Source organism: Chiloscyllium plagiosum, unplaced genomic scaffold (assembly GCF_037043375.1).
Source record: "Chiloscyllium plagiosum isolate Xiang-an unplaced genomic scaffold, Cpla_swu_hap1 HiC_scaffold_3, whole genome shotgun sequence".
In the NCBI taxonomy this organism is placed as follows: Eukaryota; Metazoa; Chordata; class Chondrichthyes; order Orectolobiformes; family Hemiscylliidae; genus Chiloscyllium; species Chiloscyllium plagiosum.
In genome coordinates, this window is record NW_028270141.1 from 1,161,884 (window position 1) to 1,177,738 (window position 15,855).

Consider the following 15,855-nt stretch of genomic DNA (forward strand, 5'->3'; position numbering starts at 1 on the left):
CTATTAAAGTCTTAAGGACATAACTGGCAAGGTAGAGAAAAGGAAATCTATGTACAGAACTTATTTTGGATTTCTAAAGGTATTTGGCAAGATTCCACAGAAAAGGTTGTTTGACAAGATCAGAGCTTATTGGGTTAGAGATAATAAATCAACTTCATTGAGGTTTGGTTAATGGACAGAAAATAGAGAGGAAAAATAAATGGACCATTTTCAGATTGGCAGTGAGGTAGTCTCAAAGACTGGTACTGTGGCCTCAGCTATTTACAATCAATATTAATAACTGAGAGGATAGGGTCATGTATAATGGGTCCAATTTTGCTGATGGTGCAAGGCTAAGTGAGAAAGTCACGAGGCCAACTCATTCATGTAGCACCACTTCCAACCTCTGGCAGTGCTACACACATTTAGTTCAATTTCACCGAAATAGACATTGCTATCAGTCACAGGAGTGGCTGCTGTTGGTGCTTCCTTGTAAGTCTACTTGGGAGCATTACTACAAAAACAAAAACAAAACCTACAAATATTGTGATATCTTTCCCCCAAATTTCTCTGCAAAGTGATACACAATGTAGCGAATGACCAGGAATGTCACAAATGAAATAAGGAATATGATGTTAGTCATTTTAGTAGGAAAAATTTAAAGAAAATATTTAAATGCTGTAAAGCTATTAAATGGTGGTGTTTGGAGGGATTTGGGTATTCTTGTACAAGAAACACAAAGTTACATATTAGGAAGAAAGATGGTGTTTTGGCCATGGTTGTTTGAGAGGGTTGGGAACACATGAGAATAAAGATGCCATGTGGTAATTGGTGAGACCCCACATGGAGCACAGCATACAGTTCTGATCTCCATATCTGGGGAAGGATCTACTACTCTTTGTGAGGGTGCAACAAAGTTTCACTAGATTGAATAGCTCTCTCATCCCAGAAATCAATGAGGAATGATTGAGCAGAATAGGTCCATTCTCTCTCGCTAAATGAGACATGATTTTAAAGAGACATTTTAGATTAGATTCCCTACAGTATGAGAATAGGCCCTTTGGCCCAACAAGTCCACACTGACCCTCCAAAGAGTAACCCACCCATACCCATTGCCTGTATTTACCCTTGACTAATGCACCTAACACTACGGGCAATTTAGCATGGCCAATTCACCTAACCTGCACATCTTTGGACTGTGGGAGGAAACCGGAGCACCCGGAGGAAACCCACACAGACACGGGGAGAATGTGCAAACTCCACACAGACAGTCGCCTGAGGCGGGAATTGAATCCGGGTCCCTAGCGCTGTGAGGCAGCAGTGCTAACCACTGAACCACCGTGCTGCAGAGTATAATTCTGAGACATCTTGACAAGGTGGATTCTGTGAAGCTGTTTTCTATAGAGCATCATACAGTCACACAGCCCACCCTGTCTATGCCAACCAACAAACACCAAACTGTAGGAATCCCATTTACCTGCACTTGGATGCCTCCTATGTCCCGGCATTTTAAATGCACATCCAGACTTCTTGCTTTAAGGTGTGTTCACAAAAGCAAAATAACTCCAGGGTCACATTAGCTATTATTACAAGAAAGGACAGGAAAAGTTCATATAGCCACAGACTGCTCCATCATTCAATAAAATCACAGCTGAACTTTGAAATCATCTCTACCTCAATATCCCGTAAATCCCCAAATCCATCAATCTACGTTTTTCTTGAATATATTCAAAATCAACATGTAAAGCCTCTGGGGTAAAGAATTCCTAAGATTCACATGTCACATCTCTGTCCTGGCTGCTACCTTTCCCCGAGGCCATGGTCCTTAGCTCAAAACTTTTCAACCAGAGAACATTTGTATTCCAAACTTTCAACATGTTAAGTATTCCTATGAAATTGTCTCTCATTCTTCATGTACAGCACCTACTCAATTCCATCACAAGAATCATTTTACCAATCTTTCCTTGCACTTACTCCATTAGGTAAATTTTTCCTTCCTTAACTGAGGAGGTCTGAACTGTACAAAAATGTCCAAATATCATGTCAATCACATTTGGTTGAATATTTTTGAGCAGGTGACGAGATGTGTGGATGAAGGTCACACAGATGGATACAGTCTGTGACAGTACTGTGCCTTTAAGAGTGATGTGATCTGTGCTGTTTCTGTTGCAGAGGGTTTCCACAGTGGGGCCAGGATATCTGCATCTGACAGGCAGTTGGTAAACAATGTGGGGGCATCCCTGGGTATTTTTTTTAAATGAGACAAAAGAATCGTGAGTGGACAGGGTCAAGGCTCATACACGCTCAGGAAGGTTTTCAGTTTTGCTTTCAGTTAGTGAGAAAGTTTCTGCTGTTGCCGAGTGAACATCCGCAGCAGAAGTTCTCTGCTGCTAGAGTCTTAGACAGGAGGCTTTCTCTGAGAAATAAAAAAAGGCAGACTGTTTCAGTATTTCATTCTGCTGCACTGGAGAGAGGCAGCATGTAAGAACCATAACTGTTTTGCTGAGCTGCCTTGCCAAGGGTGTGATTATGGGATGCTGCCTACATTGGAACAGTTGATGTTTAGTGGATAAGTAATGCATTATATTGTTAAGCATTTCAATAGAGTTAAAGCCAGAATTCTTCCTTTTTGTGCCTCGTAACTGTGTTGTAAGAATAGAGTGTGTTTTGCTGAAAGCCTTGTGGTGGACCAATCGAATCATGTCTGGAATGCAGTACCTTACACTTGCCTTTAAATAAATAGTAAAGTTAGGATCAGGCTATCTTTGTATTATATTTTGGGAAGGCCTGGTCTGATCCATATAAAAACTGAGGGCTCTTGTCCGGGATCAGAATCTATTATTCAAGGTTGGGTTTAGGGTTATTAGACTCGGAGACAGTGAGTGGTGAGTGTTAGTGTTCTCTTTTCAGGTATTGCATTCATCTGGTTTACATTGGGTGTGTCTTGTGTAATAATGGCTCTTTCAGTGGCTAAGAGATTCCTGGGGGTGGAAGCAGTCACTCACGGTGGTTTCCAAAAGGTGAGCAAGGCACAGCTTGTGGAATTTGCAGACCATCTGGAGTTAGGGTTGCCTTTGTCCGTGAGGAAAGGGGAGATAATTGCAGCAATAGTTCAGCATTTACTTCCCCCCTTACTTTCCTCAAGGCCCCAAGGGACACTTCCATATCCGCTACAAATTCACTTGCACCTCCACACACACCATCTATTGCATCCGCTGCACCCGATGTGGCCTCCTCTATATTGGGGAGACAGGCTGCCTACTTGCGGAACGTTTCAGAGAACACCTCTGGGACACCCGGACCAACCAACCCAACCACCCCGTAGCTCAACACTTTAACTCCCCCTCCCACTCCACCAAGGACATGCAGGTCCTTGGACTCCTCCATCGCCAGACCATGGCAACATGACGGTTGGAGGAAGAGCGCCTCATCTTCCGCCTAGGAACCCTCCAAACACAAGGGATGAACTCGGATTTCACCAGTTTCCTCATTTCCCCTCCCCCCACCTTGTCTCAGTCAACTCCCTCGAACTCAGCACCGCCTTCCTAACCTGCAATCTTCTTCCTGACCTCTCCGCCCCCACCCCACTCCGGCCTATCACCCTCACCTTGACCTCCTTCCACCTATCGCATTTCCAAAGCCCCTCCCCCAAGTCCCTCCTCCCTACCTTTTATCTTAGCCTGCTGGACACACTTTCCTAATTCCTGAAGAAGGGCTTATGCCCGAAACATCGATTCTCCTGTTCCTTGGATGCTGCCTGACCTGCTGCGCTTTTCCAGCAACACATTTTCAGCTCTGATCTCCAGCATCTGCAGCCCTCACTTTCTCCCAGCATTTACAATAGCCAGAAATACAATCAGAATCATTGGAAAATGGCTGGAATTCAATTGTAAATGAAGCAGCTTGAAAAGGAGGCAACAAAGAGAGAGAGAGAGAGATAATTGCATTGGAACAAAGAGCAGAGGAATTAAAACATCTTGAATATGAAAAGGAAATGAAACAGTTTGAAAACAGGGATTGAAGATATTTGCATAATTCTGCCAAAAAAGTTCTACGATAATTTTGTAAATTCATCAATGGTTAAGAGTTTGCATACATAAAGGAAATAATAAGAAGGCTTACTGTAGATACGAAGCATTATTTGAAATGGATGTGTGATCATATACTTTGTAGTCTAAAAAGATTAAAAATTTGATGAATCATAGATTTTAGCTTGTACCTCACTTTTGTAACATTTTACTTCATAAAATATGGTCAAAATTATAATATTTTTTAGATTAATACGAATGAAAAATGATTCCCATCTCTCTTATGCTTATTGTACTACAGCTCTTTGCAAAACTTCAGGCTGTGAAGACTGAGATTCAGGATCTACATGATGAACATGTGAGGGAGCGACAGGATCTGGAACACACACAGAACGAACTGACACGAGAACTTAAACTCAAGTAAGTTCCAAGATTTTTGGGGCCTTCATCTGTTCAGATACAGGCTTCTTTCACAACACCGGGGAGGAGGAGGAATGGCTGTATTAGCTTCAGGATATTTTCTAACATTACCCAAGATCTTCTTGTCGAGTATTTTCTTGTCGAGACCCATAACAACAATAATGTTGCTGTTCGAATAACTTCAGCAGTAATTACTGGCTTCTCCTGATTTTCTGATTTAAAATTGCTTTGATGGTAATGAACTTGATGACTTTGATGTTAATGACCTTCATGAGTTTAATTGTAAAGACATAGACTGCAGTATTCAGTTGTATTCCAAACCTGTTATTTCTGTGCTAACTGGAGTTCCATTTCAAAATGGTATCTGCGCATTTGGGGAGAATGAGCAGATACAATGTGGAGAGACACAAACTGTACCAAGAGTCAGGAGGAAGAGTAGACCATTTACAGACAGCGTCTTCAGTAAGAACTTCTCTTACCTCAACCTGAGCAGTAAACAGCTTGTTCACTGACTGAGTTATATGCAGGAGAAACTCATTTCCTGACTGAAATCTGCAGTGTGTTTCAGACAGACCTGCAACCTGAGAGGAAACTTTGCAAATAGTTGTCGATTTATTTTTGTATTGGGCTTTTTCCAGGCTGGAGCTGGCAGTTTTACACCATCTGAGTCAGCTATGTATTGCTACATTAGTATGGTCACTGGCGCTTTGTATTTCATTCCCTCTTCCAGAGACAAACAGATGGTGCAAGCTCATGGCTTTGGAATAGTTGCAAGTTCTCATGGGCAGGATCCCGCTGATTATAGGCAAACCCATTGTAGCTGGCACATGCAAATTCAGAGCTGTCCCCCAAATGGAAGGGGATCTACTCTGTCATTGTCCAGTGGGATTATGTGACTATAGTCTGTGTTTCTTGCAGGTCAATGCCCAAATGGACTGGCAACAGTCACAATGTATTTACTTTGCAAAAATCTGCTACAACCTCAGCTTTGAGCCACCCTGAGAAACCAAAGTCAGGTGCTTGGGCACACGGCCTGTCTACTGACTATTGTGTTCCGACACATACATGGACAATATCCATTGAATAAAGGCTACATTGGTATATAGTTGAGCAGGCCATCAGGCCGCTAATTAGATTTTCTGATCTCTGGAGGAGCCCTCTAGTACATGGCAATTCTTCACATATTGCTGCATCCCATACAGCTTCACCATCAGGAGGTGATATCCCTTGCCAGGATGCATACTGTGAGCATCTGAGAAAGTGGAGAAGGAGGAAGAAGAGCAAGAGGAGGGAGCAGCAGAAAGAGCGAAGGCAAGCAACATCTCCCCTCTACCACCAACTTTCTGAAATTGGCTTCACTGACTGTGGTAGCAGTGAACACAAACTAATTCCCTGTGTGACAACAGTCACTCACTACATCTTCCATCGCAAGTTACTGACCATTGCAACAGTGTCTTTGCTACTATGCTGAAATGCATCAGCACAAAACAAATATTCCAAACCAAGTGTATACATCATCATCCAATATTCAATATAAATATTAACTAATCATTGTCTAGCATTCCCTCAGTACCTGACTTTGTGACCTCAGTGACTGGAGCGTTACTGGTGGAAGATTGCTAACTTTCATTGAGGGAGACTGTGGAGGTAATTGCAGGAATCAGGACTGGCAAGGGCACTGGGTGAGTGTCATTGATGGGAGGACAAATGCTGTCATCCTCATTGAGAATTCCATGTCTTTACTCTACAGGCTGCAGTCAGTCCTCTGTATTAATGCTTCAACAATCCTGACAAAATGCTGAGGATTCTACAAGCCTTTTGGAAGCCCCAACCAAGACAGCAGTGATCTGACTTTGTGTGTCAACACACTGAAGTTCCAGAACCCACAGATTGGGTTATTTCTGAAGACAGTGATATCAGACTCAAACCATTAACTCTGTTTCTCTCTTCACAGATGTTACCAGACATGCTGAGTTTCTCCAGCGTTCTCCTTATATGGTTGGGTGATTTCTGTCTGTGCTGCAGTGGAAACTTAGCAACTATTGGAAGCTTTATCATGGTTGAGTGTATGAGTGTGTTAATGGATTTAGCCACTTCCACATGGGAAAAAATAGTCTATAAACTGTATATAAAGCCCTCCACTTAGCTGAACGCAGATCCCATCATACTCCTTGATATTGATAGCTGGTTTTCTGGCAGGTCTGACATTGCACCAAGTCATTCCATATGTATACCCCTGTTATGAAGGTGTAGTTGTGTACTGTACCTTTAAGAGAGAGTAGAAGCTGGGACGGACCTAGAGAGGCACAGAGTGTGCTGAAAAATGTACAAATGTAACATTCAGTTATGAAACAAATAGCAGGAGCTGAGTTGCCATGGTACACAACAAATTTGAATTCAGCCAATCAGTTTAAATTATGTCCCAAGATACAAAAATCTAATTAAATTTTAATTTTAATGTTTAGATGACATCAAACCGATGAGACGGTTCGATGTTGTAGGGTATATAAAATCGGATATGTTGAACAGGCAGACTGGCTAAGAGCACCAACAGATACAGATGGCCCTGCAGAGCCTCTCTCTGAAAGGTACCTTTTCATATGAGATTTGGGAAACAGAAGACCAAAGTACAGACCAAAGGAAAAGTGACAACTGGCTGGTTTTGAAATTTGATTTTTTTGTTCAACTTAATCAGGGGATTTTATCGGATCAGTATATTGTTGTAGAGTGGGAGGTAGACAAATTGATTAGACAAAGGAGGATTACTGTGTCGATAGATGTTGTTTAATGTTCTTGTGTTTGTTGGAGCTAAAGAATAAATTGCTAATTTTTCTTTACATTGAGGGGTTTTGGTAGTTCTTTTCACTCGTACTTTAGCAGATAATGAGGCGAGGTGACCTTTTCTGTGTGTATGGTTTAAGTTAGCAGAAGGATTTACCCCGTGTCTTAACAACATTCATTGTCTTAGTGAAATTTCCCTGAGTACGCTGCAGAAACTTCGATTGTGACCTTGTCCTCTGGCAAGATGATAGGAGAAAGTGAGGTCTGCAGATGCTGGAGATCAGAGCTGAAAATGTGTTGCTGGAAAAGTGCAGCAGGTCAGGCAGCATCAAAGGAGCAGGAGAAGGGCTCATGCCCGAAACGTCGATTCTCCTGTTCCTTGGATGCTGCCTGACCTGCTGCGCTTTTCCAGCAACACATTTTCAGCTCTGGCAAGATGATGCCTATGTTGTCCTTTTCAATGTCCTGATTACAGACCACTCATGCAGTGTTTGCAGAGTATCAGTAACTGAGCTAGTGACAGCAAGTTGTCTGATCAAGTGATGGTAGTTCTTCATCATCAATCTCTTCTGCTTCCTACATGTCTTGCTCCTACATCACTGTTTGGCCTGGGTTCAGTTCTGGACATCTGAAAAGAGAAAACATCTTCAAGTAGAGAAGGCATGGGAGGTGGGGTGGACAGCACGAGGTGCCTGCTTAGACCATCTGCAATTGTAAATCAGAAGGTATTGTGGATGAAGGGCGTATTAGGTCTGAGTATATTGTCAACTTCAGTGGTTTTTGTTTTAATGCTGGCTGTAGTCTCAGTCATAGTTACTCCAATGAACCCAATATCCTCCATCAGGTTGGAGGGTCCTCTGCCCAGTTCATGCTGTATGGTTGTGTCTCACTGGTCTGTAAAGTGAAAGTGTCAGTGAGCGTGGTGCAGTGTGTTTGTTAATGTGTCTGTCATTGGCAGAAACAGCACAGACTGTTTGATATTGATGTGAGGCTTGCTGTAGTGTTAGATATGGGGTGAAGTTATGAATGCCAGTATGAACTGGGCAACATTTGTGGTTGCAGGAGTGCATGGGAGCTTCAGACTCATTACCTTACAGGTCACAACATGGATAAAATTAGATTTCCCAGTTAATGATATGCTCAAGTAAATACTTGGCCAGCTTTTAAATGAAAAGATCTATCAGGCAGGTTTCTTTAATAAGTGCAGTAATTGATTCATTAAGGGGAGGCGATGTCTTAGTGGTATTATCATTAGACTATTAATCCAGCGACCAGGTAATGTCCTGGGTACCCAGGTTCGAATTGTGCCACAGCAGATGGTGGAAGGTGAATTTGATAAAAGCAATCTGGAATTATGAATCTCCCGATGACCATGAAACCATTGTCGCTTGTCAGAAAAACCCATCTGGTTCACTAATGTCCTTCAGGGAAGGAAACTGCCATCCTTACCTGGTCTGGCCTATATGTCACTCCAGACTCACAGCAATGTGGTTGACTCGTAAACTGCCTTCTGGGTAATTAGGGATAGGCAATAAATGCTGGACTAGTCAGTGATGACCACATCTTGTAATGAATGTAAAAAAATTATAAAGCAGTATTTATATAATGAAGGTTAAATAACTGGTTAATGTATACAGTCAGTAAAATAGAAAGACATACACACACAGACACATGCACACACTACCCCCACACACCACCTTCTCCACCCCGCCCCCCCCCCAACACACACACACACATATATACACACAGTTCAGGAAAAGAAGTTAAAAACAGACTTCTCTCTGCAAAGATTCACTTTTAAAAACAAACAAAAAACTTTCTGACAATTAGGGTTATTCTGGAAGACAAAAACAGAAGGCACAGAATGTTGTAAAGTTTACCATTTGGATATTCTGGCCTATATGGTCAAGGCACTAATTCCACATGGTCATCTCTCAAATCTTAGCAGTTCCTGGAAATAGAACAGTCAGGTGGGAAGCTCTTCCTCACAAGCTTTCTTTTCCCAAGCTAATCCCAAAAGGCAAAGCTCTCTCACCCAGCCACTGTTCAGACTGTCTCTACAGTAGAACCAGTCAGGTGACACCTGGAAACCTTGTCAAAATAGCTCTCCAATGTCCACAGAGACTTTCAATAATGTCTTCCATTGAAATCACTCCAGGTGTTTCCACACTACCGGAAATATATACATTTTCCCACAATTCTTCAAAACGTACATCCTCCAAGCAATGTTAAATATGAAACATGTTTTAACAGTTGTAATTGATGAATTATTGGTGGTGAGTTTCTGAGCATGGTACATTCACTGTGACACTGGTTGTGCATTGGGTGGTATATAGATTTTGAAGATGTAGTCACTGCCATTGATCTCATTTGTGTGAGGTCATTGAATCTTTAGCAGCTCATGAATCCAGATCCTTGAAGTGAGAGAGTTGGAATTGCCTGAGGCAGCTTTCTGGTCCAGATGGTTTTGTAGTTTTTGCCTGGAAGGCCCCCTGCCTGCCTTTGTATGTCTCTTTCATTCCTGTACTTGTACCAGTGCTTCCATTGCTGCTGCAGAGGACCATGGAGCACCATTACTGAGTAATGTTCTTGCTCTCTTCCCCATCCACCAGAAGTGGAACCTCCAGCTGGATACATACCCCGCTTTATTCCTGATGAAGGGCTTTTGCCCGAAACGTCGATTTTGCCTGTCCTCGGATGCTGCCTGAATTGCTGTGCTCTTCCAGCACCACTGATCCAGAATCTGGTTTCCAGCATCTGCAGTCATTGTTTTTACCTCTTTAAAAGGTACAAGCTGGTTTTAAGCTGCAAGATAGATTTAAGAAGTGCAGATTTTCACAATTCTGCAGGCATGTAGCAACTCAGCAATGATATAGTACTGACTGCAGCGAGACATTATTTTTTTGGACAGGTCATACAAATCTTGTATCTGAAGCAATACGTTTGGGTTAATAACAGATCACAGCTGTCATACCTATTGTTGAGTCTTATCAAATTTCACAACCGAAACAATTTTAATCAACCTCTCCTTGAAATGGTTGGAGTTCTGTCTTGACACCCAGGACCTCAGCAGTCTGATGTCATAGCAGTTGATAAATTTTAGTCTTTAAAAGAAAACCAGCTGTTTACCCTCATATACCACCTGCAACTTTGAATATCATCCAAACACATTTCAGAAAAGTGTCATACAACAAGTGAATACCCTGCTGAAGAAAAAGATGATAAGAGGAATGGATAAAGAACTTGGTGAAGAGGTTTAAAAGAGAAACTTAAAGAAGGGGTGGAGAGTAGGGGGTTTTGGAGTGGAGAATTTCAGAGCATTGAACCCAGGCATTTATAGGCAAAGTTGGATTGGTAGGGCATAAGGGATTTCCACAAGAGACCAGAATTGGAAAGGAGAGTTCTGAGACTGGTGAAGGGAGTTTCAAAGCTGGAAAATGTTACAGATTAAGGAAAGACCAAGGGCGTAGTGTGACATAAATAATGAACAACAATAATATACTAATAATAATGAACAACAAGCAGTGAAATACTTTTAGGTCAGTGGTAAGAAAGCAATGGGCTTGTGTGGATGAGTGCCACAAATATGTATGTTCTATGGAAAGCGACTCTTGGTTGGATTTTAAGATGTCCCAGCAGCAGGTTTGAGGGTTTAAAGTCCAAAGGCCTTCTCATTTCTTTCCGCCCAAAACATTGTTTAGACATGCCTCAAGTAGTATTGGGGCAAAAATAATTGGTATACTTTAGAAACAACAGGAAAACATTAGAACCTGTCTGAAAGGACAAGATGAAATATTACATGGACAGTGTGGTTGGTATTCACTTTGTGATCTAGCCATTGTATTTTTGTCTCCTTTGTCTTACCTTATTTTCTCCACCTCTCTTAGATATTAACTACAGCAGCTTTTCTCGTGACTCCTAAATGATGTGCCCCACACTGTGTCATATTTCTTTCTTTTCTTCTAGCTCAAGGATCTTCTCATTCTTGTTCCAACTAATTTTCAATCTGTGTCTGTAGCATCATAATTCAAATGCCACGAGGCTTCTTACTTCAGGATTGAAGGTCTAGTTTTCACATCTGTATCATGTTGTTGAGCACATTTAACACTAATGCATTCAACTTCTTATCACCAGCTTAATGTTACAAATGCACAGACACACTCCCATTCATTTCTTTCACAATTATTATTCTCTGTTTTACTTCTTTGTTGCTTCAGTCATCTGATATTATTAACCTGTTGAAGTATTTTAACCAGCTCTCTATCCATAATATTCACACCGAGGTCAGATTTTGAGGGTCCTATTTGTAATTTATGTTTGTTTTCCCCACATTTATTTTTGACACATGATGCAAGTTTTGCTGATGTATTTGCCAAAATACTTTGACTCCATTTTCAGTCCCTTTCCATCCACATCTATTATATTTTACAATAAATGCAATGACAATTATCCCAAAGTTTGATGCAGTATGACCTAAGGGGAAAATGTTCAGAGCATTCTTCAGCTCATACTATTCCTTTGTTTTGTTCAGGTACCTGATTATTGAGAATTTTATTCCACCTGAAGAGAAAAACAAGATAATGAATCGGCTGTGTTTTGACTGTGATGAGGATCAGTGGAAATTCCTACCCCTAGTGCCTGCTGAAAGGTAAGTGGGATTAGCTTCGTAGAAATGATGTGGCCTCAGAATACGTCCTTTTTCTGTTTAAAGATAAAATTCTAAACAAGGGACTTTGAAAAAAAGAAAGAGGAGAAAACACAACCTTCAATAGAGTAAATGTTGTTATTAACCTGAAGTGTAACTCCAATTTTAAGACCTTGGAGCTAACTCTTATAAATGACTTGGATGAGGAGGTTGAGGGGCGGGTTAGTAAATTTGTAGTTGAGAGAAAGGTGGAGGTGTCGTCAATAGTATAGAGGGCTACTGCAGGCTGCAGCGTGACATAGACAGGATGCAGCGCTGGGTTGAGAAATGACAGATGGAGTTCAACCTGGATAAATGTGAAGGGATGCATTTTGGAAAGTCGAACTCGAATGCTGAATATAGGATTAAAGACAGGATTCTTGGCAGTGTGGTGGAACTGAGGGATCTGGGTGTGCAAGTACATAGATCCCTCAAAGTTGCCACCCAAGTGGATAGGGTTGTTAAGAAAGCATATGGTGTTTTGGCTTTCGTTAATGGGGGGATCGAGTTTAAGAGCCGCGAGGTTTTGCTGCAGCTCTACAAGTCTCTGGTGAGACCACACTTGGAATATTGTGTCCAATTCTGGTCGCCCTACTATAGGAAAGATACAGAGGCTTTGGAGAGGGTGCAAAGAAAGTTTACCAGGATGCTGCCTGGACTGGAGGGCTTGCCTTATGAAGAAAGGTTGAATAAGTTCAGACTTTTCTCTCTGGAGAGGAGGAAGAGAGGAGACCTGATCGAGGTATACAAGATAATGAGAGGAATAGATCGAGTCAATAGCCAGAGACTTTTCCCCAGGGCAGGATTGACTGCTATGAGAAGTCATAGTTTGAAGATATTAGGAGGAAGGTATAAAGGAGACGTCAGAGGTAGGTTCTTTACACAGAGAGTTGTGAATGCATGGAATGCGTTGCCAGCTGTGGTGGTGGAAGCAGAGTCATTGGGGACATTTAAGCGACTGCTGGACATGCACATGGATAGCAGTGAGTTGAGGGGTGCAGAGATTAAGTTACTATATTTTACATCAGGATTAAACCTCGGCACAACATCGTGGGCCTAAGGCCCTGTTCTGTGCTGTACTTTTCTATGTTCTATTATGCAACTTCACTTAAGCTCACTCTCCAGATTTCAAAGATACCATCAGTTCACATCTGATGGTTATTGTTACAGTGTCAACTGTATTGTGAAAGTCTTATATTGAACCTTCTTCATAAAATGCATAGAACCCAGGATTTCAGATCAGTTTTTTTTAAGAACTGTCATTTGCCTTTCTTACTCTACTGTCATACGATTTCTATGTTCTTTTTATCAGTCACCAAATGAAGAAAAGGTCTACATCTGCTGTTGGTTACAAGCGACCAATCAGTCAGTATGCTAGAGTTGCTATGGCAATGGGTATTCATCCCAGATACCGGGTAAGTCATAAATCAGATTAACAGAACTGCTGGTACCATTAAAGTGACTCAGAAACAGTCTTTCCTATACCTTTTCAGGAACTGATAAACAAGACTTGCAAAACAGTTGGTTAATGAAGAAAATCTATTTCACAATGTATGTTAAGAGGATTCAGTTGCCATTAGATAAAAATAGAGTTTTAATATATTACAAATATGAATATTACACATGGGCTTTCAAAATATAAGCTTTTCCAAAGGATTATTGTACTGATCAAACCAACTAAGGAGCACTAGAAATAGGGCATTAAGTAGTGTCTTAAACATGTGATAAAAGGAACAATTCCAAACATGTTCTATCCTTTAAGAGCAGCTTTACTGCAAATTGGTTCAGCAAATATTGTATCTATCGTATCCTGGCACTTTCATAATGGAGTATGCTTAGAGGAAGGTTACCTGGTATTGTTGACCACCTATTACCCTGTTAATCTTCCTGTGTTATTTATTGTTGTGAGTGATGAGTAAAACATTTCAAACTTCCTGCCTAAATCCCTCAGGCTGGATAGACTTGTGCTAGTGTTCACTGGTTTGGGAGTATTCTCTGCAGCAACACTACCTTGGATGATGAAATTGCCCATCACATGGCAGAATCAGTCTGAAGACGCAGGAGGTACCCATGGGCTTTAGAGGGAGCATGATGTTTGTCTCAAAACAAAGAAGAAAGTCTACCAAGATCCCATCACCTCTTGTAGGCTAGAAGACATAGACAACCTAATGGCTTCACACCTTCACTGCTTAATATCTGTGAAAGCAATGGCAGAGGAAAATCCCTCATAAGGAAGTTCCTGCATACCCAGGTTTAGAGCGTGCTCATTGGAGCTGCGCTTTGGTGGGTCAGTCACGTGGGTCATATTGAGTTAAAAAATCACACAACGCCAGGTTATAGTCCAACAGGTTTATTTGGAAGCACTAGATTTCGGAGCGCTGCTCCTTCATTAGGTGCTTGTGGAGTGTAAGATTGTAAGACACAGAATTTATAGCAAAAGATTACAGTAATGCAACTGAAATGATATATTGAAAAAAAACATGGTTTGTTTGTTAAGTCTCTCATCTTTTAGAATGACCATGTTGGTTTCAGTTCTTTCGGATATAAATCCCAGAACATTTTTTAAAGTTACATTCTCAAATGAACTTTAATAACAGGTGCCATGTCAGCTCAAATAGTGCATTGAAGATGTGTGATTAAAGTCTGTCTGTCTGTGCCCCAATGTTCAGACTGATTCTACTTCTAAAAAAGGGATTTACAGAATCATACATGGATTCATGCAGTTTTTAAACAAACTAAAATGTTATTCTGCAAGTACAAATTTACCCCACAAACTTATATATGTGTGTGTGTCTGTGAGAGAGTATGTGTGTGAGCGTAAACGCGTATAAGTCTGTGACAGGATGTGTGTGTGGATGTGAGCGTGGGGTGTGTGTTTGTGTGAGCATATGAGAGAGAGCTTGTGTATGAGAGAGGGTCTGCTTGAGTGTATGAGCCTGTTGGTGTGTGTGTTGCAGTGGGATCACTGGAAGTGTGACATGAACCCAAGGTCCCGGTTGAGGCCATCCCCATGGGTACTGACTTGGCTATCAGCCTCTGCTTGGCCACTTTGCATTGTTGCCTGTCCCAAAGTCCACCTTGGAGGATGGTCAGCTGAAGGTCTGAGGCTGAATGTCCCTGACTGCTGATGTGTTCCCCAAATGAGTCATATGGAAACTTCCCACTTGCCCAAAGGTAGAATTTCACAGTCAGCTAAGTATGGGAACCCACACCATACTTAGATACGAGGACATTTTAAAAGCCAACCTCAGAATCTATCTGTAGGACCCACTACAGATGTAAAAGCAATACCGGTCTGATCCTAATGGAGAAGTCTCAGTCGTGAAGCAGGAGAACAGGGTCTGGTTCCAACAGGACAGCATGTTCCAAAGCTAACAGCTGCACCCTCCCTTCAATAGTGACTCCATGTGTAATAGTTGTTGTCAGATCGGCAAATCAAGATTTGAGACGCAACCGAGCTAGGGGGAGAAAATCTTGCCACCTTCATCCATCGAAGTAATAAGAGAATCCATTGTTGTTCACTACAGCTGGACTGGGTTCTGTTTCCAATGTCAGGAGGTGATTGGTACTCCATGACCACGTTGATTGGTACTCCATGACCCTGTTGATTGGTGCTCCATGACCCTGTCGATTGGTGCTCCATGATCCTGTTGATTGGTGCTCCATGATCCTGTTGATTGGTGCTCCATGACCCTGTTGATTGGTACTCCATGACCCTGTTGATTGGTGCTCCATGACCACGTTGATTGGTGCTCCATGACCCTGTTGATTGGTGCTCCATGACCCTGTTGATTGGTGCTCCATGACCATGTTGATTGGTACTCCATGACCACGTTGATTGATGCTCCATGACCACGTTGATTGATGCTCCATGACCCTGTTGATTGGTGCTCCATGACCACGTTGATTGGTACTCCATGACGATGTTGATTGGTACTCCATGACCACGTTGATTGATGCTCC

At 41.8% G+C, this 15,855-nt stretch overlaps 1 protein-coding gene across 2 annotated transcripts in view; it reads left to right on the plus strand.

Annotated features, from left to right (window-relative positions):
- Positions 1 to 15,855, plus strand: part of kif3ca (kinesin family member 3Ca) — a 281,442-nt gene that overhangs the window by 164,784 nt on the left and 100,803 nt on the right. For both annotated transcript variants that reach the window (XM_087976905.1, XM_087976909.1), the window contains exons 5-7: positions 4,309 to 4,427; positions 11,740 to 11,856; positions 13,205 to 13,307. In XM_087976905.1, the coding sequence (XP_087833031.1) occupies positions 4,309 to 4,427; positions 11,740 to 11,856; positions 13,205 to 13,307 (339 nt within the window). The remainder of the gene's footprint in view (positions 1 to 4,308; positions 4,428 to 11,739; positions 11,857 to 13,204; positions 13,308 to 15,855) is intronic.